Raw genomic sequence first — 25901 nt, forward strand, 5'->3', positions numbered from 1 at the left:
ATCTAAACAGATCTGTTGACGCAAGAGCTTTTGGTCAGTAGTCAGATTTTTTGGCACCAACTTTTGTCATGTGTAATTCCTCGTGTAAAACTTTTCTAGTCGTTTCTTTATCGGCGTTTAGAGCCTCGGCAATCATCCGGATGTTCATTCGACGATCTGCACTCACAATTTGGTTGATTTTGGTCACTGTTTCCGGATTTGAAACAGTCACGGGGCTGGTTGGGCGCTGGTCATCTTCAGTGGTATCTCGGCCATCACTAAAGCGTTTACACCACTCAAAACCACGCGTACGAGATAGATAATTGTCCCCATAAGCCTCTTGCAACAATTTATAGCACCCAGACAGATTTTTTTTCAGTTTAAAGAGAAATTTAAGGTTGATACGTTGCTCCAAGTTCGTTTCAAACCGCTATTGCACAAATACTATAATACTGACGGAAATGTGTTTTGGGAAGTGCATAGACAAGATATTTAGATACTCAACGCATTACTCGTTTTTTACCCTACCCGTTTAGGACGCCCTCCAGTCGCGCAGTCTTGTTATTTAATAGCCAGACCTCGTATTGCTCGGACTGCACTGCACAGATATAATAAATTCGAAACTTTACGAAACCAGAGCTTTATAGAGGGCGCTATCCTATATTTGGTTTACTATTTTTATCAGAGTCAAATAACTCTAGTCAAAACACCCACGATTGCGGGGGTGTGATTACGGAAGAGCCCGGAACGACGCAGGCGACGAGTAACGCAGACGGATACGACAGAGACGTTACTCTTGGAAAACGTTCAACTTTTTTATTGTTATAAAAAAAAATAAAAAATTTTGTGTGTAATGATACAATTTTTTGAATCCGATATTTTGATATACCCTGTTAGACCGGCAGCTGGACGAAGTTGAGTATGCAAAATGTGAAGTGTATGGTTTTGAACTCAGAAAAGCACGCAGATCATAATTGCGAATGTCGTCAGGAGTCGTATTGGTCAATCTAGTAAATGGACTGAACACATCCAAATGATTTTTATGATTTAAGATATTTAACATCTTTAATAATTTACATCCTAACTTTACATCCATCTACTGTCAGCTAATTAGTAAAAAAGTTTCACGAAATTGGTTCAGTAAAAGATTCATCCTAATCAGGGCGTAAAAAAACTGCAACTCAACTAAAAACAAATCTTTATATATTTGTGTCATGTTAGAAGACGATCCGCACTTGAGTACTAGACGAATATCCAGGGAATTTGATATCAGATGACGATTTTGATAGACGTGAAGAGGTTGAAGACCTAATAATGGAAAAATGTTATCAAAACGATCCAAAATTTTTAAGTAATGTTATGTTTTGCGATGAGGCCACTTTTTGTATTAACGGAAACGTAAATATGCATAATTGTAGATACTGTTCACGTAACCATCCTCGTTGAAAGCGTGAATCCAACACTCAATATCCCGAAAGACTGAACGTATGGGCTGGAATAATAGGCGACAAAATAATTGGTATTTTTTCATTGAGGGTGATTTAAATGATGCGGCGTGTTTAGATTTATTGAAAAATAATATTATATCTGAGTCGGCAAAATCGGTAGGAAAAACTGCAGAATTTATTTACCGGAGGTCTGTTCAGGAAAGTGTGAAGATTCACTGAAAACAACTGCAGTCAAATTAGATTTACTACAAGCAACTAAACTAGCCTTCACTTCGGATGGATGCACATTTACATGGAATTAACAATTCCGGCAGTGGTTGCTTGGTCAATTTACCATTCTTCTTTTCATAACTTAAGATGTAATCAATAGGTTGCAGTTTGTGCACGTTTAGGCGATTGCATCTTCTATTTCGGTGAGTTCAGCTAGTTGCTCGGTCACGAATGACATTACAAAAGAGTGAGAAGGTCTACCTGCTGGATTTTCAGAATTTCTTGGTAGTAGCAGATAATTACGATAGCAATTTTGATGATACCTCACTACCATTGCAAATAAATCAGCTGGTTGTTCGCAAGTGCCAATTTTTATGATAACATTATCTTGTTTTCATAAAATTTGTTCCGCTGCTGAAATTTCAGACAATAAAAAAGAGAGTTAAGCATTTGCTTCTGTAGAGGCTGTAGAGGAGGTAGAGGCTTTACTAAAATAAGCTCCATGTTTGGAACAATTGTATACAGTAAAGTCTAATCACTATTTTCTTACTAATATCTTGTTTTCTGAGATCTACTGCTTTTTGAATACTAATAAACATTCGTTGTTTTGGTTTTTTCACTTAAAACCCCCGTTTTATCACAAAACAAACACGACAATTAGTTTAGTTTTCGCTTTTTTTACATTTATCACTTGAAGTGACATTCTTCTTTTTAAATAAAACAATCGACTCGACATTTGAGGGCTACAAATTCTTTTCTACTGATTATTCCAAGCTCCATGACTTAGCATCGTTCCGAGCAGAGAAAACGGCGGAGAAAAGGGAAAGGGTTCAGCATATCTTCCGGTAATATGTGGTTTTCTATTCTTTAGGGTCTCAGGTAAAAGAATTCGAGCAGCGTTGCTGGTGCTCAAATTTTTCGTACTCAACTCCATCCAGCGCCTGGACTATGTTCAGATTTTATGCATGGTGAGAGTACTGATATACCAAACTCAGGCCACAGTTTAGAGGAAAAGTTCGGTAGGTACTCTCATCCGAATTGGTCCTCTTAAACATCTGATAATTTTAAGAATACACTAATAAAACAGTACCTTACCAGATGAGGACGAATTATGGAAAATAAGCTTGAAAAATTTGATATTACAACACAACCATTGAAAAAATGGAATTAATAAATTGGCCTGTTTAATAAAAAAAATTGTTGGGAGAAAAAAATTTCCCTCTCGATAATTGTTTGGTCATCAAATCGGCTGGATGTTGATTTTGAATGTTTTAATTTCAATAATTAGTTTATTTAATAGTTAAATTGTTACCTGGTTTCGTAACAGTTGGTATTTTACGGGGAGTTAGCCCCAAGCCTAACCTCTAGCTCGATGAAGGGGATATTGTCTTCCTGGCATCCAACCACTAGAAGAACTCCCTTGACTACGGCTATGGAGCTTATTCTGCTCGCTTATGCACCATCTCTGGTCTCTCATACTAACCTGTCCGACATAGGAGATTATACCAGCAGCATAAGCTGCTGTCGACATAGCTTAAGAGGTCATTGAGACACCACTACGACAAGGTAAAGTACTCCCCAAATGAAGTAGCAAAGACCAAGAGGTGTCTTGCATATCGGCAAAAGCCGGAAGGCCGCAGACTACCAAAAGGACCACGCAAAAGATGGTAGGACGTCGTACAACAGGACCTAAAATAATTAGGCGTTCGAAACTGAGACAAAACCAATAATTAAATTAAAATTTGGTAACGACAATTTTTAATGAATAATTATCAAACTACGAAAGGACTTTAATCCACCTTAGTTGGATTGATTGCGATGCTGATACATGCATTATTATCCTCAAACAAAAGCAAAAAGACTAAAGCGATACACCTACAAGTCACTAGCAAAAAAACTAAACACGAAATTGTCTTTTCTAAGAAAAATCTAAAAGCTAATGTTTCTTGCTCTGACGTTCCAACAATCATAATCACTAACCATGTTTTTTTTGTTCGTTTAGAAACTTCTATTAGTTAGCCATCAAACATCAAACGAAACACAACAACAAGCAAGAATTTTACCTGAAAATAGCCCAAACAGTGAAAAAGATGTGCAAGCGGTCACCCTATTGCGTCCAGAGTCAGCGAGATGTGGTCAGTGCGCTTAACATGACTCAGTCTGCTGTTTCTAGAGTTTATCGTCGTTACCAAGAGACTAGCAACTTTGATCGTGGTTCCTGAACAAAAAGGTTCTCATTGTCAGCACATCGGGCACTCATTGGAGTTGAATATTTTCGAAAATAAATCTTAGCCCCTCTCCCCCTCATATTTTTTGATATTTTAGGTCTTATTCTGTCGCATCCAGCAGTTTTTTCCATTCTTGGTTATCTTTTCTTCATTTTCTACCCTGTTTTAAAGATTTTAGAGAATTATTTTTTAAAACAATTTCTGGTTTCCTTCGCTGTTGCTTTCCAATTTATCACCAAACTATGCCCAAGTCGTTTTCTTTGCTTCGCTATTTTCCTCGGTTTCTATTATTCTACTTGCCAGATACCGCTTCCATTTGTTTTTTTCTTTCTTATCGCTTCCTTGGGTATTCCACCATCGTGTCAATTCTTTGTTGGTAGTTGTTTTGTGTATTCCAGATACTTCTCATCGTTACTTTGGAAACATTCCAAGTTTCTCGAAAAGTTTTTCATTTAATCAATTCTTTAATCTTCCGCGACCGTCGATGCGGACCATTCTGCAACAACCATAATTCAAATTTTCTTCTTATGGTGTTCAGTATCAATGCCGAATAATCACCTTATGTACATTCACTGTTCCCATTTCCAAAAAACTGATGACTGCTTCGTTATCTCGAATAATAGTGAATGACACGGCACTGTCTAGAGATGGTGCGCGTATAGCGGCGCCGTCGCCTCAACGCTGCCGCCACTATCAGCTGGTCAGTCTCCCGGATTCAACAGGTCGGCAGGCGGCATGAGCAGCGGTGCCAGATACCGCCTTCTCGCGATCCCAAATGCCCTTTCGAAAAGGCCGTGCTAGCGGGAGGACCGGTCCCGAATCTGATCCTCTTAATGCCTGTCTCGACGCAAACGGTACTTACATATGTACCGCTTTCAACCCCAGGTGCTACATCATCCAAAAGGTAAGTGGTTAAGATCCATATGGTAACATAGTTACGATTGACGAGGATGATAACTGTCGTGAACGAGCGCAAAGCTCGTAATGCGTTCGATTTCACACACATCACCTTCTATTAAACTGTAATTCTTGTAATAATCTTTTAGGGGTTATATGTTTATTAAATAAAGAACGTGGCACTTGTTTGCTTTATTTCGGGCTAATACGCATGTCATACAAAAACAACTAAAGCTTTAGATGGTGTTATAATTGAATTTTCTTAATACAAATATAATAAAAAGTTTTACTAAAAGAAATGTCCCTCGAATATAGAACAATTAATTGTAGAACGTAAAAAGAAAACTAAATATTCATATTATAATGCTTTTTTTATTGCCTAATTTATTTAAACTGTTTTTGCAATTATCCTCGTTCAAATACACCGGTGACTTTTTGATTTCGTTCCGTTTCCCGTGACTTTCAATTATAAACTAACTCTCGTTGCTAAACAAGCTCGAATATATATCGGAAAGAATTTTCTAAAATTCTAGAAAATGAACAAACCAACAAATAAATAAAAAGACCTTTCACTAGTACTAATTTGAGTCGGGAAAATGACACTTTACGGTACTTTACAGTACTTTTAAATTCTCCCAATCCCGTTAGAAATAAAAAATCAATAACTAAACTTTTATTCTAATTTTTGAATTTTAACAGTGATTATGCAACTACTGTTACCAGAAACATTTATTGTAGGAATTATGGAAGTTACTTCTTGTGTGATTTTGGTTTAACTCTTGTGCAAAAGTTTCACCCCTTATATCATTTTCTTTTTGCTCTTGACGGATTCTTCCACATATTTTTCAGCCACTGATAATCTCCTCCATCCACCATGCCGTTTTAAAACATTGATATCAGCCCCTGCGTTGGCGAATTCCTTCTACGTCGCCTCGTCCTTAAACATCTATATCATACCGTACTGAATCACTTTCCGGACTTATAACGTGAATAACTATCCTAGAAATTAGTTCTAAAAAACAACAAATCACTGCTGTTTATAAAAAAACACATCAAAGACGAAGCTATGATAAAAAGAAAAACAGACATCAAAGGAACCGGCGTATTCGCCAAATTTTTTACTGACATTATAACCGTACAGGACCAGTTTCACGGTCTATGTCGTAAACGAGTTCGTAACAATATGTGAACTATGAATTCCAGACTTTATATCGTTCTTTGTACTATTGGGTTTATGAATTTATGATTGAGTGGAGCTAGTTTTTCATTTTTTAAAAATATACTCTACTATTCTTGATACCAGTTTAAAAAAACCGCTTATAATTCCTTTTCTTATGACAAAAGTACTAGTTCTGTATTCTTAATAACCTCGATAAGACATATCAAACTGAACTGGGGCTCTTAGAAGTGTTAACCTACAGAACGCCGAATTTCACGGTTAAGTTTGAATGATAATGTAAAGCAAAATACGTATAGTTCTTCCAATATCAATTACAGAAGACAGTTATACCAGGAACAATCAATATTTCATAAATACGCACTCATACCAAATTATAAAATGAAAAAAGATGACAGTCAGACCACGTGGACTCATCAACTCCACTGTTTACTAATAAAAAACATCGAATCGTAAATATAAATGCATTTCTATTGGCCGAAGCTGTCAGAAGGCGTATGTATACAATTTCTTCGAAATATTCCCGCCAGACAGTCTGCAATAAGCAGTGGCGTGTCTTGGTGGTATTCATTTACTTAGAAATATGACGTTCTTTAGACCATGGGCGAATGAAGACAATGAAATTCCACAGTGTAGGTAAAATAAAGACAAATATGAATTTAATAATAAAGATTTACATACAGCTTTTGCCTAACATTCCACCACAGTCAGTAATCGTTAGAGCAGACCAGCAGAGAATAGGAAATAAGATACGCTTTCTTTGACCTTCCCCAATGGAAAATGCAAAATTTTACGGGTTGAGCGGTGTTTAAAACAGTTCCTAGCTTAAATGAGGGGTAGTAAAAAACTGTACCGTAAGCTCACGTCAGACGACATAAATAAATTTCCTAGAGACGAGGAACATTACAATCGCTTAAAAAGCGAGGAGTATCTCAGCTCCGATCTTAATAAAAATACACTTTACTCTGTTATCGTTTTTACTTTGAAAAAGCTCAAAACTGATTAACTGCTCCTCCTCTTGGCATTATCCTCCAAAGCGACACCATTTATAATTGATTCAGCAGTTGTTTCCATGCTTGTCTATCCAGTGCAATCTTTTCGGCATGATGCGGTCTAATTTACTGCACATGCATACAAAAGAGATACCAAAGAGGAAGATGATGAATCAAAACTTCGTCACAGGAACGCAGAAGCAGCTTTAGAAGCAATGAGAAAACACCATCGAAATTGTCAGCAACCAGCGAGTGATACCATGAGAGTTTCAATGGATCTAAAGCAGGTCTTACCATTGTCAAACCTAGCTCTTGGTCTTCACCTTTAACCTTTATGTTTATCTAGACGAAATGAAATTGATTCATGATTATTGAAAGCATATTATACCGACACAAACGAAAGGGTAAATCTCGAGCGACAGCTGCGCAGGGCAAAATGAAGTCAAAATTGTATTGTTTTTATGGATTTATTTAGTTTTCAGAGCGATTTTGATGAGATCATTTTAGTATTTAGTAAGGTATGAATTGCGACATTTCGCTCAAATTGTAAAGCGAAAAAGGCAATAGAGGTGCGAGGTACTAATTGATGATAGCTACAGCCAAAAAACACCAAGAGTCATAAACTGTGAAGACTTTTTCGATTTTAAACATACCTTTGAAAGTTCAAATCAATACATTCAAGTTTGAAATGAGTCAATATCAAAAGAGAGAATCCAGAATTCGAAAAACCCTGAACGACGTAATATAGACTTGGAAAATAACGAAGATTTTAAAGAAAAAAGTCTCAAGTAGAACAATCGCAGAAATGACTTCCAAATCTGACCTATCAGAATAGAACTTCTGAAGAAATAGAAACGAAACTGCTGGTAATGATTCCTTACTTGAGAAAGGTTAATAGATAATTCAAAGCTTCATTTTATTTTATTTTTTTTTTCATTGTAACTTACCCTAGTTTTTATATGTTTGTAATAGTACTATAATTATGTAACTGCTCTCATTTTTTCCGCTATTTTCTATAGAAACTTATTTAAAACATTATGTTATAAATATTTATATATTTACCTAACCAAATTCGGCCGTTTTTGTTTGATCTCTTCGAATAAAAGTTCACATAATGTACACCGTAGATAGTTTTTCATTTTTCAAGAAAGTCAATGAAAATTATTCCAAACGCATCTCAAAAAACCGAAGCGTACAGACAGATGGAACAGTATTTAACTTCTTTGGAGCCAGTTCTTCCTTTTCAGTCCATTGTTTTGATTGTGAGACTGAAGGTAAAACTGTTTTTACTGAAGACGATAACTTGATTATCGAAACGCGCGTCAGACAGTGTAATTGTGAGTGTTGGTGTAGTTGTAGTTGTAGCACCAACGGTTCCAGAAATTCCAACTTAAATAAAGTTTCGACTGACTCATCATTTTGGATTTCTGCTAGTTCTTCTTTATACTGATTGATATTTAATATATATAACTGAATATAATATATTAATACCATGGAAGCACTTCTTTGAAACCATATATTTAACCATATTTCCAATTTGTCTCTGAATCCAATAATATAAGAATATTTTGTTTTAAGTAGACACAAATTTAATTCTAAATAAATCAAAATGAATTTCAAATAAATGCCCACGGAACGTCAATTCTACAGTACAATTTTGAGGCTCATGGAGTCCAAGCATTTATCTAGTGTTTGAGAGGCAAGAAGAAAACGCATAGATCTTAAAAACGACAAATTGAATCGTGAGTTTGAAGCATTGCACACCCATGTCCTCGATTGGGTGCTCAAATTGTGTAATTGGAAATCGACAAATATTGGCTGCAACATCTCTACGAGCTTTTTTTGGTAGAAATCATTGAGTCACAGATTATTTACGAGACGCATAACTACTTCATAAGTTGTGTGATTCTGAAACGAACAACTACGAGCTCCGGCTCGCCAGCAACGCAGGAAATTGCATTTATAAAATGCCAAAATTAGTTTTGGAGACCTTAAAACCTCCATGTCTGACCTACTAAGTCCTAGTTGGTTTGTTCCATATTAAAAACTGACATAAAATTGATTACTAATGAGGTACTCAGTAAATAATGAGGAAACGTTCGAGAAATATCATTTCTACAGTGTTTGGAGACCTTAAAACCTCCAAATCTTACGTACTAAGTCCTAGTTGGTTTGTTCCATATTAAAAACTGACATGAAATTGATTACTAATGAGGTACTCAGTAAATAATCAAGAAACAATCGAGAAATATCATTTCTACAGTGTTTGGAGACCTTAAAACCTCCAAATCTCACGTACTAAGTCCTAGTTGGTTTGTTCCATATTAAAAACTGACATAAAATTGATTACTAATGAGGTACTCAGTAAATAATGAGGAAACGTTCGAGAAATATCATTTCTACAGTGTTTGGAGACCTTAAAACCTCCAAATCTTACGTACTAAGTCCTAGTTGGTTTGTTCCATATTAAAAACTGACATAAAATTGATTACTAATGAGGTACTCAGTAAATAATCAAGAAACAATCGAAAAATATCATTTCTACAGTGTTTGGAGACCTTAAAACCTCCATATCTGAAGTACTAAGTCCTAGTTGGTTTGTTCCATATTAAAAACTGACATAAAATTGATTACTAATGAGGTACTCAGTAAATAATGAGGAAACGTTCGAGAAATATAATTTCTACAGTGTTTGGAGACCTTAAAACCGCCAAATCTTACGTACTGAGTCCTAGTTGGTTTGTTCCATCTTAAAAACTGACATAAAATTGATTACTAATGAGGTACTCATTAAATAATGAGAAAACGTTCGAGAAATTTCATTTCTACAGTGTTTGGAGACCTTAAAACCTCCAAATCTCACGTACTAAGTCCTAGTTGGTTTGTTCCATATTAAAAACTGACATAAAATTGATTACTAATGAGGTACTTAGTAAATAATGAGGAAACGTTCGAGAAATATCATTTCTACAGTGTTTGGAGACCTTAAAACCTCCAAATCTTACGTACTAAGTCCTAGTTGGTTTGTTCCATATTAAAAACTGACATAAAATTGATTACTAATGAGGTACTTAGTAAATAATGAGGAAACGTTCGAGAAATATCATTTCTACAGTGTTTGGAGACCTTAAAACCTCCAAATCTTACGTACTAAGTCCTAGTTGGTTTGTTCCATATTAAAAACTGACATAAAATTGATTACTAATGAGGTACTCAGTAAATAATCAAGAAACAATCGAAAAATATCATTTCTACAGTGTTTGGAGACCTTAAAACCTCCATATCTGAAGTACTAAGTCCTAGTTGGTTTGTTCCATATTAAAAACTGACATAAAATTGATTACTAATGAGGTACTCAGTAAATAATGAGGAAACGTACAAGAAATATAATTTCTACAGTATTTGGAGACCTTAAAACCTCCAAATCTTACGTACTAAGTCCTAGTTGGTTTGTTCCATATTAAAAACTGACATAAAATTGATTACTAATGAGGTACTCAGTAAATAATCAAGAAACAATCGAAAAATATCATTTCTACAGTGTTTGGAGACCTTAAAACCTCCATATCTGAAGTACTAAGTCCTAGTTGGTTTGTTCCATATTAAAAACTGACATAAAATTGATTACTAATGAGGTACTCAGTAAATAATGAGGAAACGTACGAGAAATATAATTTCTACAGTATTTGGAGACCTTAAAACCTCCAAATCTTACTTACTAAGTCCTAGTTGGTTTGTTCCATATTAAAAACTGACATAAAATTGATTACTAATGAGGTACTTAGTAAATAATCAGGAAACAATCGAGAAATATCATTTCTACAGTGTTTGGAGACCTTAAAACCTCCAAATCTCACGTACTAAGTCCTAGTTGGTTTGTTCCATATTAAAAACTGACATAAAATTGATTACTAATGAGGTACTTAGTAAATAATGAGGAAACGTTCGAGAAATTTCATTTCTACAGTGTTTGGAGACCTTAAAACCTCCAAATTTCACGTACTAAGTCCTAGTTGGTTTGTTCCATATTAAAAATTGACATAAAATTGATTACTAATGAGGTACTCAGTAAATAATGAGGAAACGTACGAGAAATATAATTTCTACAGTGTTTGGAGACCTTAAAACCTCCAAATCTCACGTACTAAGTCCTAGTTGGTTTGTTCCATCTTAAAAACTGACATAAAATTGATTACTAATGAGGTACTCAGTAAATAATGAGGAAACGTACGAGAAATATAATTTCTACAGTGTTTGGAGACCTTAAAACCTCCAAATCTTACGTACTAAGTCCTAGTTGGTTTGTTCCATATTAAAAACTGACATAAAATTGATTACTAATGAGGTACTCATTAAATAATGAGGAAACAATCGAGAAATATCATTTCTACAGTGTTTGGAGACCTTAAAACTTCCAAATCTAACGTACTAAGTCCTAGTTGGTTTGTTCCATATTAAAAACTGACATAAAATTGATTACTAATGAGGTACTCAGTAAATAATGAGGAAACGTTCGAGAAATATAATTTCTACAGTGTTTGGAGACCTTAAAACCGCCAAATCTTACGTACTGAGTCCTAGTTGGTTTGTTCCATCTTAAAAACTGACATAAAATTGATTACTAATGAGGTACTCATTAAATAATGAGGAAACGTACGAGAAATATAATTTCTACAGTATTTGGAGACCTTAAAACCTCCAAATCTTACTTACTAAGTCCTAGTTGGTTTGTTCCATATTAAAAACTGACATAAAATTGATTACTAATGAGGTACTCAGTAAATAATGAGGAAACGTTCGAGAAATATAATTTCTACAGTGTTTGGAGACCTTAAAACCGCCAAATCTTACGTACTGAGCCCTAGTTGGTTTGTTCCATCTTAAAAACTGACATAAAATTGATTACTAATGAGGTACTCAGTAAATAATGAGGAAACGTTCGAGAAATATAATTTCTACAGTGTTTGGAGACCTTAAAACCGCCAAATCTTACGTACTGAGTCCTAGTTGGTTTGTTCCATCTTAAAAACTGACATAAAATTGATTACTAATGAGGTACTCATTAAATAATGAGGAAACGTACGAGAAATATAATTTCTACAGTATTTGGAGACCTTAAAACCTCCAAATCTTACTTACTAAGTCCTAGTTGGTTTGTTCCATATTAAAAACTGACATAAAATTGATTACTAATGAGGTACTCAGTAAATAATGAGGAAACGTTCGAGAAATATAATTTCTACAGTGTTTGGAGACCTTAAAACCGCCAAATCTTACGTACTGAGCCCTAGTTGGTTTGTTCCATCTTAAAAACTGACATAAAATTGATTACTAATGAGGTACTCAGTAAATAATGAGGAAACGTTCGAGAAATATAATTTCTACAGTGTTTGGAGACCTTAAAACCGCCAAATCTTACGTACTGAGTCCTAGTTGGTTTGTTCCATCTTAAAAACTGACATAAAATTGATTACTAATGAGGTACTCAGTAAATAATGAGGAAACGTTCGAGAAATATAATTTCTACAGTGTTTGGAGACCTTAAAACCGCCAAATCTTACGTACTGAGTCCTAGTTGGTTTGTTCCATATTAAAAACTGACATAAAATTGATTACTAATGAGGTACTCAGTAAATAATGAGGAAACGTTCGAGAAATATAATTTCTACAGTGTTTGGAGACCTTAAAACCGCCAAATCTTACGTACTGAGTCCTAGTTGGTTTGTTCCATATTAAAAACTGACATGAAATTGATTACTAATGAGGTACTCATTAAATAATGAGGAAACAATCGAGAAATATCATTTCTACAGTGTTTGGAGACCTTAAAACTTCCAAATCTAACGTACTAAGTCCTAGTTGGTTTGTTCCATATTAAAAACTGACATAAAATTGATTACTAATGAGGTACTCAGTAAATAATGAGGAAACGTTCGAGAAATATAATTTCTACAGTGTTTGGAGACCTTAAAACCGCCAAATCTTACGTACTGAGTCCTAGTTGGTTTGTTCCATCTTAAAAACTGACATAAAATTGATTACTAATGAGGTACTCATTAAATAATGAGGAAACGTACGAGAAATATAATTTCTACAGTATTTGGAGACCTTAAAACCTCCAAATCTTACTTACTAAGTCCTAGTTGGTTTGTTCCATATTAAAAACTGACATAAAATTGATTACTAATGAGGTACTCAGTAAATAATGAGGAAACGTTCGAGAAATATAATTTCTACAGTGTTTGGAGACCTTAAAACCGCCAAATCTTACGTACTGAGCCCTAGTTGGTTTGTTCCATCTTAAAAACTGACATAAAATTGATTACTAATGAGGTACTCAGTAAATAATGAGGAAACGTTCGAGAAATATAATTTCTACAGTGTTTGGAGACCTTAAAACCGCCAAATCTTACGTACTGAGTCCTAGTTGGTTTGTTCCATCTTAAAAACTGACATAAAATTGATTACTAATGAGGTACTCATTAAATAATGAGGAAACGTACGAGAAATATAATTTCTACAGTATTTGGAGACCTTAAAACCTCCAAATCTTACTTACTAAGTCCTAGTTGGTTTGTTCCATATTAAAAACTGACATAAAATTGATTACTAATGAGGTACTCAGTAAATAATGAGGAAACGTTCGAGAAATATAATTTCTACAGTGTTTGGAGACCTTAAAACCGCCAAATCTTACGTACTGAGCCCTAGTTGGTTTGTTCCATCTTAAAAACTGACATAAAATTGATTACTAATGAGGTACTCAGTAAATAATGAGGAAACGTTCGAGAAATATAATTTCTACAGTGTTTGGAGACCTTAAAACCGCCAAATCTTACGTACTGAGTCCTAGTTGGTTTGTTCCATCTTAAAAACTGACATAAAATTGATTACTAATGAGGTACTCAGTAAATAATGAGGAAACGTTCGAGAAATATAATTTCTACAGTGTTTGGAGACCTTAAAACCGCCAAATCTTACGTACTGAGTCCTAGTTGGTTTGTTCCATATTAAAAACTGACATAAAATTGATTACTAATGAGGTACTCAGTAAATAATGAGGAAACGTTCGAGAAATATAATTTCTACAGTGTTTGGAGACCTTAAAACCGCCAAATCTTACGTACTGAGTCCTAGTTGGTTTGTTCCATCTTAAAAACTGACATAAAATTGATTACTAATGAGGTACTCATTAAATAATGAGAAAACGTTCGAGAAATTTCATTTCTACAGTGTTTGGAGACCTTAAAACCTTCATATCTGAAGTACTAAGTCCTAGTTGGTTTGTTCCATATTAAAAACTGACATAAAATTGATTACTAATGAGGTACTCAGTAAATAATGAGGAAACGTACGAGAAATATCATTTCTACAGTGTTTGGAGACCTTAAAACCTCCATATCTGAAGTACTAAGTCCTAGTTGGTTGGAGCAGTTAATTAGCACCTCATTCGAACAATTTCTAACATAAAAAATCATCCCCTGGACGTATAAATCATGACTTTTATCACCCATTTATTTAAATGTATTGCAATGTTTTGTTTTTTCCATTAAATCACTTATACATTCAGCATTTCAAAAACTTATTTTATATTTTTCCTTTTTTATTGTAGTATAAGGTACCCTGAATTTTCCTCCCATTCACATATGATTTTCGTCATCTAAATTCCCCACAAGTACCTAATGTTCTTGCTTAGTTGATACCTGATTGAGTATTGATCTTAATTATAGAGATACCTGATTTTTAGATTCGTTATCATCTCGTGGAAATTAACTCGTTTATTAATTATTTGGGCACTTTCAAGATATTGACTCTTCAGCACCTAATAAGCACCGTAATTTATTATAGAGCACCTAATTTTCGGGGTTGGCACCTAAAAACCACCTAATTTTGGCATTTTCTAAATGCAATTTCTTGACTTTGCGTTGCTGGCGAGACGGAACTACAACTGCGTTGTTTAGGAAGATTTTAAAGCGTCCAAACGTCGCCAAAAACCCAATTGATATTTTTGTCTCGTTAAACGAATTTATAATATTTATTGATCGTAATTATTTGAAAATTTGCTTTCTTCTTTCAATTTTTGACACCGAAATCTAGCATTTCATTTTAAAGTCCCAGCGCAAAAGGGAATTGCTTCCATTTACAATTAAATTGTCCCCGTATGGTGCGTGGGCCCCACGTTGATCATTTTCTTGGGGATCTTCTCCACTTTTCGTTCAATTTTATACCAAACTATTAAATAATCACTTCTTTGACATGTTTCATCTAATATGTCACATTAATTTTAACGTCATTATGAATTTTATGCTCCACATTTTCAAAAAAATATCTTGAAAATGCACCAATAGATAAATGTAAGATCTAAAGTGCGACACGTCCATGTTTTATATCTATTAGTCGAACCAGGTACAAATTCATAATCTATAATAGGTGTGTTATCATTAAAATATACGGTATAATATTGACAAAATATTTTCTGCAAACCCTACAGTAAAATATGCGATAAACAGAAGTCTACTTTCAATCAATAAAATTATTTTGATTTCAAAACGTTGGTATAGAGTTGATGTTTTCTTTTTCGGAAAAAATATGAGAAAGGGAAATAAAAATATTTGTACGTACTTATTGAACAAAAAAAAATAATCAAGATATATTTCTATTTGAGAAGGAATTTAATAAATATACTTTTATTTTACAGATAGTACCAGCTTCCACACTACCTGCAATTACTTCTTCAAGTACTTCCACAGAGGACTGTAACGAAGCACGATTGCTTCTTCTTTCCAACGATGCTCAATTAACTTGGAATATAGAACACCCACACGGCGAATGTCCTCAATCAGTAGAAGGTATATATTACATTCAGTTATTGCTCTATTTAAATATATCCACAAGATTTAAATGAAAACTTTTACGTCAAATCAAAATTTTTTGTGAAAATATCTACAAGATAATATTTGTTTGTTGTTTTGCGGGAAAATGCACTCAGAAGAGTTATTTATTTTGAAACCTTGTAAATTCACAGGGCGAGTTATGCAATATGTATTACACTATTTTTAAATGAACATTAAAATCATGACATTTATCGACACATTCCTCTGACCTCTATAAGTACATTTATATTGCGTATATTTTATGACTGACTTATTACAATTCTAATAAAAAAACTACTAATCAAAATTGCAAAAGTAATTATTGCAAAAGCTCAAATTACGCGGCTCTGTATAGGTTGGTTATACTTGTCCAGATGACGCCACAGTCTGTGACGAGGATCGTACCATCCTTTTCTATCGAGATTATTAGTTTTCTGTGGCATGTGCCCTTGCGACAGCCATTTTGCCAGTTCCGTGAGAAAATTGTGTTGAATTTTGCAAAGTAATCTTAAGCGGTAAGAAAAATTGATAATTATGTTGTGTAGATTAAACCGTGTTTTATTTTTTTTTTAAAGTGGGTGTTATTTTTGTGCTGTACTTAATACCTTCAACAGTAAACATCTGCGGCTGTTTTAGTAATCGGTTATTTGTGCTGCCCGTGAAGACGTTTCGTTTATGGAAGCCAAGTGATAACCACATGGTTTTCCGCATTTGTATAAAATATAAATTGTACTACTTAAAAACCGACACAAGTCATTCCCATTTTAGTGAACTATATTAGGGACAGTTCAAGATTTTTCTCTTCCCCGGTTAATTCGTCTAGCACCTTTTCCGTCTTAAGAATTTCAATAATTCGATCATCATAATTCGAAAGACCGAATAGAAACTTGAGATACGGTATATGGATAAAAAATACACAGACAAATCTAATAATTTTGACCAGTGTTGTATCACGTAACAATATCCATTAAAAGTGATGTCAAACAAAAGTTTCATACGTCAAATACCTAGCAGTGACTAGTGAAATTGTTGACAATTTTTTCAAGACTTATGCTATCAAGTAATAACGTTCGAAGTGATTTTTGGGTGTTCCAACTGTTTATAATGTACTTTTTCGAATGTAGGAAACCATGTCCAATCGTAATTTAATGTGTAAATGACCTTGACGCATATATTACACCCATTACTTAAAAAAATAAGGTTAGGTTCTGCCTGTACTTCAACAATCACCATATTATACCATGCATGGTATGTACAACTTTTTAAAATGTATTTATTCGTATACTTTCCCACATATTTCTTAGTTTCTCAGTTGGAGAGTAAAATTGTTTCCTTTAGAATAATTTGGTAAGGTTTTTAGGTGTATCACATTATTGGCAGGAAATGAAACAAATCAATAAATAAAGTACTTTCCCTTCATGTTTTTAATACTCTGCAAATAGAACACAAAATAGTAATTAAGATATCCAAAGAATACTATAAATTTTTTTATATATATACAAATATTTTCATTGGGAATTAGTAGAAAATATAAATTTATCTGTTTTGTTTTGGTTTCCTTAAAATTTTTGATACCTTGTTTATTTTAAATAGTATGTAATGTTTATACAAATTGCATGATATAGAAATTTTGGTAGGGCGGGCGGTTGGTTTTTTAACTAATGAAATTTGTTTATCAGAACAAATATGTGTGAGATAACAAATGAAGATAATCTTTTTTTATATTCACAATTTGATAATGCAAGTAAATTACATTTTAGCAAAACCCATTTGAACATTCTTTTCAAATTATACATTATTTTCAAGTATGTACAGTTTGGAAATTTTACACTGTCTTTTAGAACTATTTGGTCGCTGATAATAATATAATAATTTTATTGGTTAATTAGCAACCGATTTTTTTAAAATATGCTCGATTTTTTATGATATTTGTTTTCTTTATTCTTATGCTGTATATTCAGAACTTCTGGGTCTCAGGCTAATCTTAAAGCATTGGATTCAGTTTTGAGCTGTTGAGACCATATTAGGTATCTTCATAGATAATTTCTGCAGATGTGTACTACCCTGTAGGTGTAGGTTGAGATATGGAAACATTCATATAGATTAAAGATTTTCCTAATACTTAAAAGGCTTTAATCAATTCCTAATCCCTATCCTTACATATGATTCAACATTAAAACGTTCATTAAAAGTAAAAAAAATGACAATAAATGTGATTGTTACATAATTCAAAGAAGTTCAAGCTTTTAGAGGAATCTGTTAACTTAGTATCTCGAGATTTTTCTCTCAAGCTGATCTTTTAGTGATAGGTTCTGTTTTGAGCTGTTGAGTCCATGTCAGTTATCTTTATAGACAATCTCTGTAGGCGTAGATTGAGATATGGGTGGAAAACATTTATTACATCACTCAATAAGTCGTGTGACTGACACATTGATGGCAGTGCCATTGTCAAATCCATATGATGATTATGAAGTACTAACGGCCAAAAGAAGGTGTGTAAAATTTCATGACATTTTGATTAGTCAGAAAAAAGTGTCAGCCATTTAAGTGAAGCTACTTTTGTTATTTCAAAACAATGGATTTAACACAATATCGTGTGTTAATTTATCAATGCTTTATGATGAAAAAAAAACTGTAAAAGCTCAGCAATGGTTTCAAAAATGTTATCTGGACTCTGCTCCATCAAAAAGAACCATTTTTCATTGGTTAGCTGAATTTAAATGTGATCCTATAAACACCGATGATGAGGAACGTTTGATTATATTCCACAAATTGATTATATCTAATCGTATTTTGAAATTGCTTGAGATAGCTCAGGTCGTAAAAATATTAGAAGGTAGCGTATGTACAATTATGCATGAACCTTTGATCATGACAAAGCTTTTTTCCAATTGGGTGCCACGTTCACTCACAGTCGATGAAAAACGCGTTGATGATTCAGAGCAGTGTTTGGACAAGACTTCCTAACCTAACCAATATCTAATCCTAATACATTCATTGAAAGTAAAAAAAATTATAATAAATATGATTGTCAGATAATTCAAAGAAGTTCAAGCTTTTAGAGGAATCTATTGACTTATTATTTCAAGATTTTCATGAGCCTTTTGTGTTTAGTTATCTGAAAAACTGCTCTTGCTATAAATTTCGTTTGGGATTGCATAATATGGTATTTCAAACTGAGTTGATTGTCTATTTCTAGGTAATTAAATTGTGGCAATGGCATTTTATTATAGAATATTATGAATTCATTGTTCATAAATGATTTGCGATTCCCTTAAATGATCTTTTTTAGTTAATATACTGACCTAAAAAAATGATATATTGGTGTTGCTTTTTATTTGTGAAGAAATGTTAACCATTCTTTCTTCCAAGCTAAAGTTATGGCTCATGTCTTGCACTTATCCAAAATTTCCTCTCACTGCTCTTTGTTCTTTTTTCAAATTTATGTCCCTAGATCCCATCTCTTTACAGTGCCATTTAAAAACAAATATCCATGGCTTTTGTCGCTAGATTTGAGGATGAGTTTTACTATTACGTTACTCTTCTTTAATTATTTTATTTCTTATTCTAATTATGTTAGTAATCAATTTAATTTTGTCATATGTGTTCTAATATTGTACTTTTTATATAGTTGTCAACATATGCTCTGTATTTTTCTCTATTTTTTTATGGGTCATTTTCTTTTCCATTTTTTTCCTAAACTCATATTGACCAACTTGTTCTATTTTTTTTTCTTTGTATTTTTTTTCGTCAGTCATATTACTGCACTTTCTATGTTTATAAATATATGATTCTGCGTTTTTCTGTCCCAGTGGAAATCCCTTTGACATTCCATTACTGTTTTATTCATATGTTATTTCACAACCATCGTTTTGTTTCTTGAACATAGATGTTATTAACTGATCAATTTGGTATTTTTTGCCTTCAATTTTAAATTATATTTTGTATTATTATCTATTCTATATTCTATTTAAATGGTCATTCCATATGAAATCAACACAATAAAATAATAAAAAATTACTTGATCCTTTTAGAATTTAACGAAAATTTGGTATGGAGGTTATCTTCATGGGGAGAAAGAAATAATGCAGTTTTTTTTCAAATATCTCAAACGGTTTAAAAATTATGGTTATGTAAAGTTTCCCAAAATCCACAAAAAAAAAAGTAACAAACATATTTTGAAGTTACCATAGCTTTTCTCCTAATTGAGCTAGTGAGTTGGGAGTGGTATCATTTTACTCAGTTTTAAATGTTTTTTTTTATATAAAACATTAAACAATAAAACTTTGTTATATAAATGTTTTGAAAGATAAAATTCGAAATTTTTATTTTTATTCTCTCAAAAAGTGCAAAAAAATTATAGTTTTGGTAAGTGATTGTGAAAATTTCAAAGTGTGAGGCTGATGCGTCCATAGTTAAATAATATTTTTTAAAAAGTGAAGTTTTATGAAACTATTACAGATTTTAGTCCGGTAAATTTAGACATTCGATGTTACATAAATTCCCATCGAACTGAAAATCAGTAAAATTGTTAAAAATATAATTAAAAATAAAATTTAAAAGTTCACTATCATTCCCGTGTATGTAAAAAAATTTTATTCAAGGTCAAAAGTAAAAAAAAATGAGTTTTTCGCGATTTTCAGCAAAACTGTAAGTTTTATCATAAAAACTTTAAAATTGACAAGGTGTACATGCCAGAGAACAAAATAGTCCCACTTTTTTGCAACCACATTTAGCAATGCAACCCTTTTTTCAGTTGCAAAAAACGTATTGTTGACCAGTCTGTAGGGTAGGGGGTGCATTTTTCTTAATCTCTATTATGACAACCTTCATATCAAATCGTTAAATTCTGAAAGGGCTAGATTTATACCCCGTATTGATTTTATACAGAATGACCCTACAACAATTACAGTCCAGTATCTATTCAAATAATTAAATTTAGAAAAATATGTTTTTGACTACAAGATAATTTTTATTGAAATGTAGATAAGCAATTCTTTCCTATTTATTTGATATTCTTAGAATGAATATGAAAGAGATGCATACACGTCTGGTGTATGAAGCTGTGAATTAATACTTTGTCCAAAAGTTATAGAATTAATTCATTGAGGTACTAGCTATGAATGGGGCATCTCACCTGACATATCGAATGCTTTTGACAGTGTTTAACCTTGTAAATAAATTAATTTCGTACGGTTTATCGTCCTCAATTGGCTTAGTATCTTCCTCAAAGACTGATCCATCTAGGTCGTATGGACACACCTCAGAAAGGTTTAAGGTCAATGATGGTGTTCCCCAAGGATGCATTTCGTCACCCACTCTCTTTTTCCTGTACATCAACGATCTACTCGAACAAAAGTAAAACCCGATCTATAGCTTCGTCGAAAATAACATACTGGTGTCGTCGTTTAAATTAACCTCTCCAATAAACTCTGCTACTACCCAAAGCCGGAGACAAGAACAGATCACCACCATCAATACCGAAGGAGGAAACATTCTGAAATGGAGTGGAAGCAATCTGTTTGAATTTAATGTAGCAAAGACTCGGGTTGATATTTAAAAAAAAAACTGGCACTGCAGTTCAGGATTTGGTCCTGTCTGGACATAAAGCGCAAATTCGCTTATCTGGTGTTGAGGTTAGCAGCAATATGTTCTGGCATAGTCACGTGGCCGATTTAGCCAAGGCAGTTTCACAAAAACTTGAAGCACTCCTCAAGATCAAAATGCTTTATAACAGTGGTTTTTTCCCTCTGGCGTTTTTAGTTGATTTTTTGCGTTCAAACTCTATATTGTATTTGCTATTGATTGTCTCTTTCTTTTGGAGTTGAACATTATTCCATGGACATCCAAAAATACTGAAGCCGTAACCTTTCCAACTGACTGTTGTACCTTTGGACGTGGTTCTCCGGCTGCAGTCCACTCAGATGATGATCGATTTAATTCCGGAGTGTAGTGATGGATCCTTGTTTCATCCATTGCCATATATCGTCGCAAAAAATTTGATTTATTACCTGTGAACATGGTCAAACACTGCTCTGAATCAACAACACGTTTTTGATCGACTGTGAGTAATCGCGGCTCCCACTTAGAATAAAGCTTTCTCATGATCAAATTGTAATGCATAGTTGTAAACTTATTGACTTCTGATATCTTTACGACCTCAGCTATTTCACACATTTTCAATCTTCGATTAGATAAAGCTAATTTGTGGACTTTTTTGATGTTTTCTGGATTAACCTCCTGACTGGAACGTTCACCATCATCGATGTCTATAGGACCACGTTTAAATTCAGCAAACCAATAAAAATGATTCTTTTTAATGGAGCAGAGTCCATATAAGACTTTTGAAACCATTGCTGAGCTTGAACAATTTTTTTCCATCAAGAAGCATTGATAAATTAACACACGAAGTTGTTTTGAAAATAACAGAAGTAGCTTCACTTGAATGATTGTCATTTTTTTCTGAATAATCGAAATGTCGTGAAATTTTACACATAGACTTCTGAAAGTTGGTACTTCCTAAACGTCATATGGATTTGACAATCGCAGCATCATCTGGGTGTCATTTACAAGACTTATTGCGTGATGTAATACTTCATAACTTAAAAATTTAACATATTTTTGAAGAATATTAATTATTTCAAAAGTACCTGGAACATGTAAACTTTCTAATACGGCTATATTTTCCAAGCAACTACCGCCATCTCTAGGTCAGGCCAGGTACTTCTGAGACCATCCTCATATTTTGATGCTAAATTTAATTTGACAAAAAACTTATTGTAATTTTTAGAAGATACCAACAGAATTATTATAACATTCATATTAGTGACAAATTTTTGATACTACAATTTTTATTTCAAACCGATCAATTCTACAGCCATAATTAACTTTGTTAAAAATTATTTTTTAATGTAATTAACAAGTTCGTTGAACCCTCTTGTTTGTACACTGGTGATCAAGCTGAGTTAAAGAGGTAATCAAATTTTAAGATTGTCTTGATATGTAGAGAAAGTTAATTTTATACTAAAACATTTTTCACTGATTTATTCAGGTCGTTGTTATTTGGGTACGTGATTTTTTTCTGTCCTTTTTTTTTATAAAAATTGTAGTAATTTAACTTACAACCTTAACCTTCATTTTTTTATATAAAAAAAACGATTATCGACCATTAAATCTCACTCATTTTTATTACTAGCGGATGGATACTTGGCGTAAGTTATTACTATAAAAAAAGGAATGTTCTGTTTATTCATTGAAATTTTTTTTTATTTACCACGTTCTTTTTCTCTTAATCCTATGAAATCAACAATATTTTGAGTTTTTTCTATACATAAGAAAATAAAATCGAAACCAGCAACACTTAACGATTGGCATTGAACCTTGTTGATGGTTATATCGGAAGTCAGTCACACTCGATTCGTTTTGAAATCGAAGGGCAACTCATTTTAAATAATTGGAATTCGAGATACCAGCACATCTTTGCATTTACTATCGATGATTGTGGTTTAAATTAAATTTGGTGATAGTATTGAATAGCATGTGCAGTTCCCTTGCACAATTTCCCTCGATGTTGAGAAACTCTATGGAATAATTGACAGCTTTTTCCTTATTTTCAACTGTCAATCGATTTGTACTTGACCACGTCACCAGGTACTTTTAAGAAGTTACAAAAGGGATTCGAAAAAGGGTTACTTTTCAAATTGATGCCCATTTACGGCAACGTTTTTAACGGAGAGACAGATCTGGCGAAGCGTGTCAAACTGTACGCGAAGTATGTGAAATCAAAGGTCGGTAGGGTGCGTGGAGGCCTCCTTGCAAAAAAAGCGGTCCTTGAGATCTCACAGGATGTCTGGTCAAATAACTCAAAGAATCCTTGTCTGCCTACTCATATTCCAAAATGAACATTAAGTTACTCTCGCACTCGTAGAACGACGAAGCTCAATCCTGCTTGAAATAACGGATGTTCGCGAGTATTGGATCGTTGTCCATTTGCCCACATTTCCAGATAACTTTGACCCGTCACGTGACCCTCAAAAAAGTATAGACCCACGAAACCTCCCGCATGGATTCTTCACACACACACACACACCAGGCAGGTTTAATTCTTCTTCAATGAAGATATGGGGATTCTGGTTGTTCCAAAACACACACGTAGTTAAGCCGATTGACCTTACCGTTTAGCTTGAAGGTTGCTTCATCTGAACATAACAAAAAAAAACTTGTTCTTGAAGCGTGAACTCGTATCGGTCATTCATTCTGTAAACGCGTCTACTCGACTAGTACATGTTATCATGACACATACAAAATTTTCTGAAGCTTCGTTTTTATCTTTTTCGACAGCGTTGACAGACTTAGAAGCATTTTTCGAGAACGTTTCCTGACTTATGCCGATCTCTGTTTTATTCTCCTGAGTCAAAATGGTTAGTTTTCTTTGTAATGAAACCAGTTTATGACAAAAAAGTTGTTTTTAAAGCCTGCAAGAGCTACGAGTCTTATCTGTATGAAAAATTATTTTGAAATAAACCCAAATTTGCACTGAGAATAACTTAGGCTAAAGTAATATTGATTAGTACGAAAAAAATGTAAATTCTTCGACTAAAACAACATCTAATGTAAAAAATAAAAAGTGATCATGGGAAAATTATTAATTAGAAGCAGACACTAACAAAAATTTCACTTCGTCCTTTGTAATGCCTATGTGAATCAGAATACAAATTAATATGTTGTTGGAATGCTTTAAAAGTGATTTTTGTGTCCAAAGTTTTCCTTAAAATGATATACTACCATTTTCATTGCCCTTTACCATATTACCTATACTACTGTTCAAAAGTTTGTGTCCACCTCCTAATCCATTTATTACATTTCAAAATACTACATTTTAATAAATTTCCATTGCCGTCGAAACAAAAATATTGTGGACTACAGCGTGAAAAATATGCGTCCACCAGGAGCTTTTGCGACAGAAAACGTTCAGGGAGACTTCGGAACACTACAATCGCTGAAGATAAACGTATTTTATTGATCAGTAAACGTGATCGACGATTCACGATCATAGAGATAGAATTCGGTTCAATGAATCTAGGGAACTGACTTTGAGTACTTCTACAGTGAAAAGGAGATTGAAAGAAGCTGGCCTTTTTGAAAGGTTGACATGAAAAACTTCTTTTAAGATATCAAAATAAGTAAAAAGGTTGCAGTGGCTAAAGAACATAAAAATTGGGGCGTGTTTGTGCGCAAGTCAAAAGAAGAACGGATGCTAGATTTATGTGTAATCCCGACTCTAAAACACGTAGAGGATTCGGTGATGGTTTGGAGAAGTTTTTTGAAAGAAGGGCGACTGGAAACATGGTAAAAATTAAAGGGATTTTGAAAAAATAGAGGCTAATACAAATATCAGAATCGATCGTATTTTTATTTGTTGTATGTGACGCAAATTATACAAACTTTTGTCCGCTAGTGTACATAAAATACTTACAACCGTTGATTTTTGATGATCTTATATAAATTGTAATTTAGGTTTAATCATTTGTAAAAAAAAAAGAAATAATTGTCTAGTGATACACAATTTTTCGACATTTATAATGTATTAAAAATTATTTTTCCAATTTCAGGATACGCGTACATGAATGGGGATGTTGGCAAAGTGCCTTCAGGGGTGGTTTATGGTACCACCCCTGAGCCAACACCTGTCATGGGAACACACCCGGAATACATAACCGTGAACGGGGTAGCAGAGGGAGCTGACGGGCTTAGTCCTCTACCTCCCTCAGCTCCCCAAGAAAATGCCTCTCAATCAGCTTATCCCTTGCCGCAGCTTAAGCAAATGCTTTCACAACAATTGGAATATTACTTTTCTAGGTGAGTGTCTCATGAAATATTAGTACCAACTTTTGATTTTATTTATTCTACACTTTACACAACACAGGAAGTTTGAAAGGATTTTGGGAAATGTAAAAACAGTCTTTCCATATTGGTACATGGTATTTTTAAAGACAGAGACCAAGTTTATTAGGACATTTTTATTACAAAACAAACATTTTTACCATGTTAATTTACAACTGAATCTTTGCAGTTGTGAGGTTTACATCAAAAGGATC

General features: G+C 33.5%; 1 protein-coding gene across 6 annotated transcripts in view; it reads left to right on the forward strand.

The window, feature by feature from the left end:
* The first annotated feature begins 4568 nt into the window (after window positions 1-4568).
* Window positions 4569-25901, forward strand: part of LOC130900363 (la-related protein 4) — a 47504-nt gene continuing 26171 nt past the window's right edge. Inside the window, exons 1-3 of one of the 6 annotated variants that reach the window (XM_057810903.1) lie at window positions 4569-4769; window positions 15630-15780; window positions 25416-25662. In XM_057810903.1, coding sequence (XP_057666886.1) covers window positions 4641-4769; window positions 15630-15780; window positions 25416-25662 — 527 coding nt within the window. In that variant the 5' untranslated portion in view covers window positions 4569-4640. Of the gene's footprint in view, window positions 4770-15239; window positions 15338-15629; window positions 15781-16193; window positions 17053-25415; window positions 25663-25901 lie in introns of those variants that run through there. The other 5 variants (XM_057810904.1, XM_057810907.1, XM_057810905.1 and 2 more) reach the window with 5 other exon arrangements.

This window comes from Diorhabda carinulata, chromosome X (genome assembly GCF_026250575.1).
Source record: "Diorhabda carinulata isolate Delta chromosome X, icDioCari1.1, whole genome shotgun sequence".
Lineage (NCBI taxonomy): Eukaryota > Metazoa > Arthropoda > Insecta > Coleoptera > Chrysomelidae > Diorhabda > Diorhabda carinulata.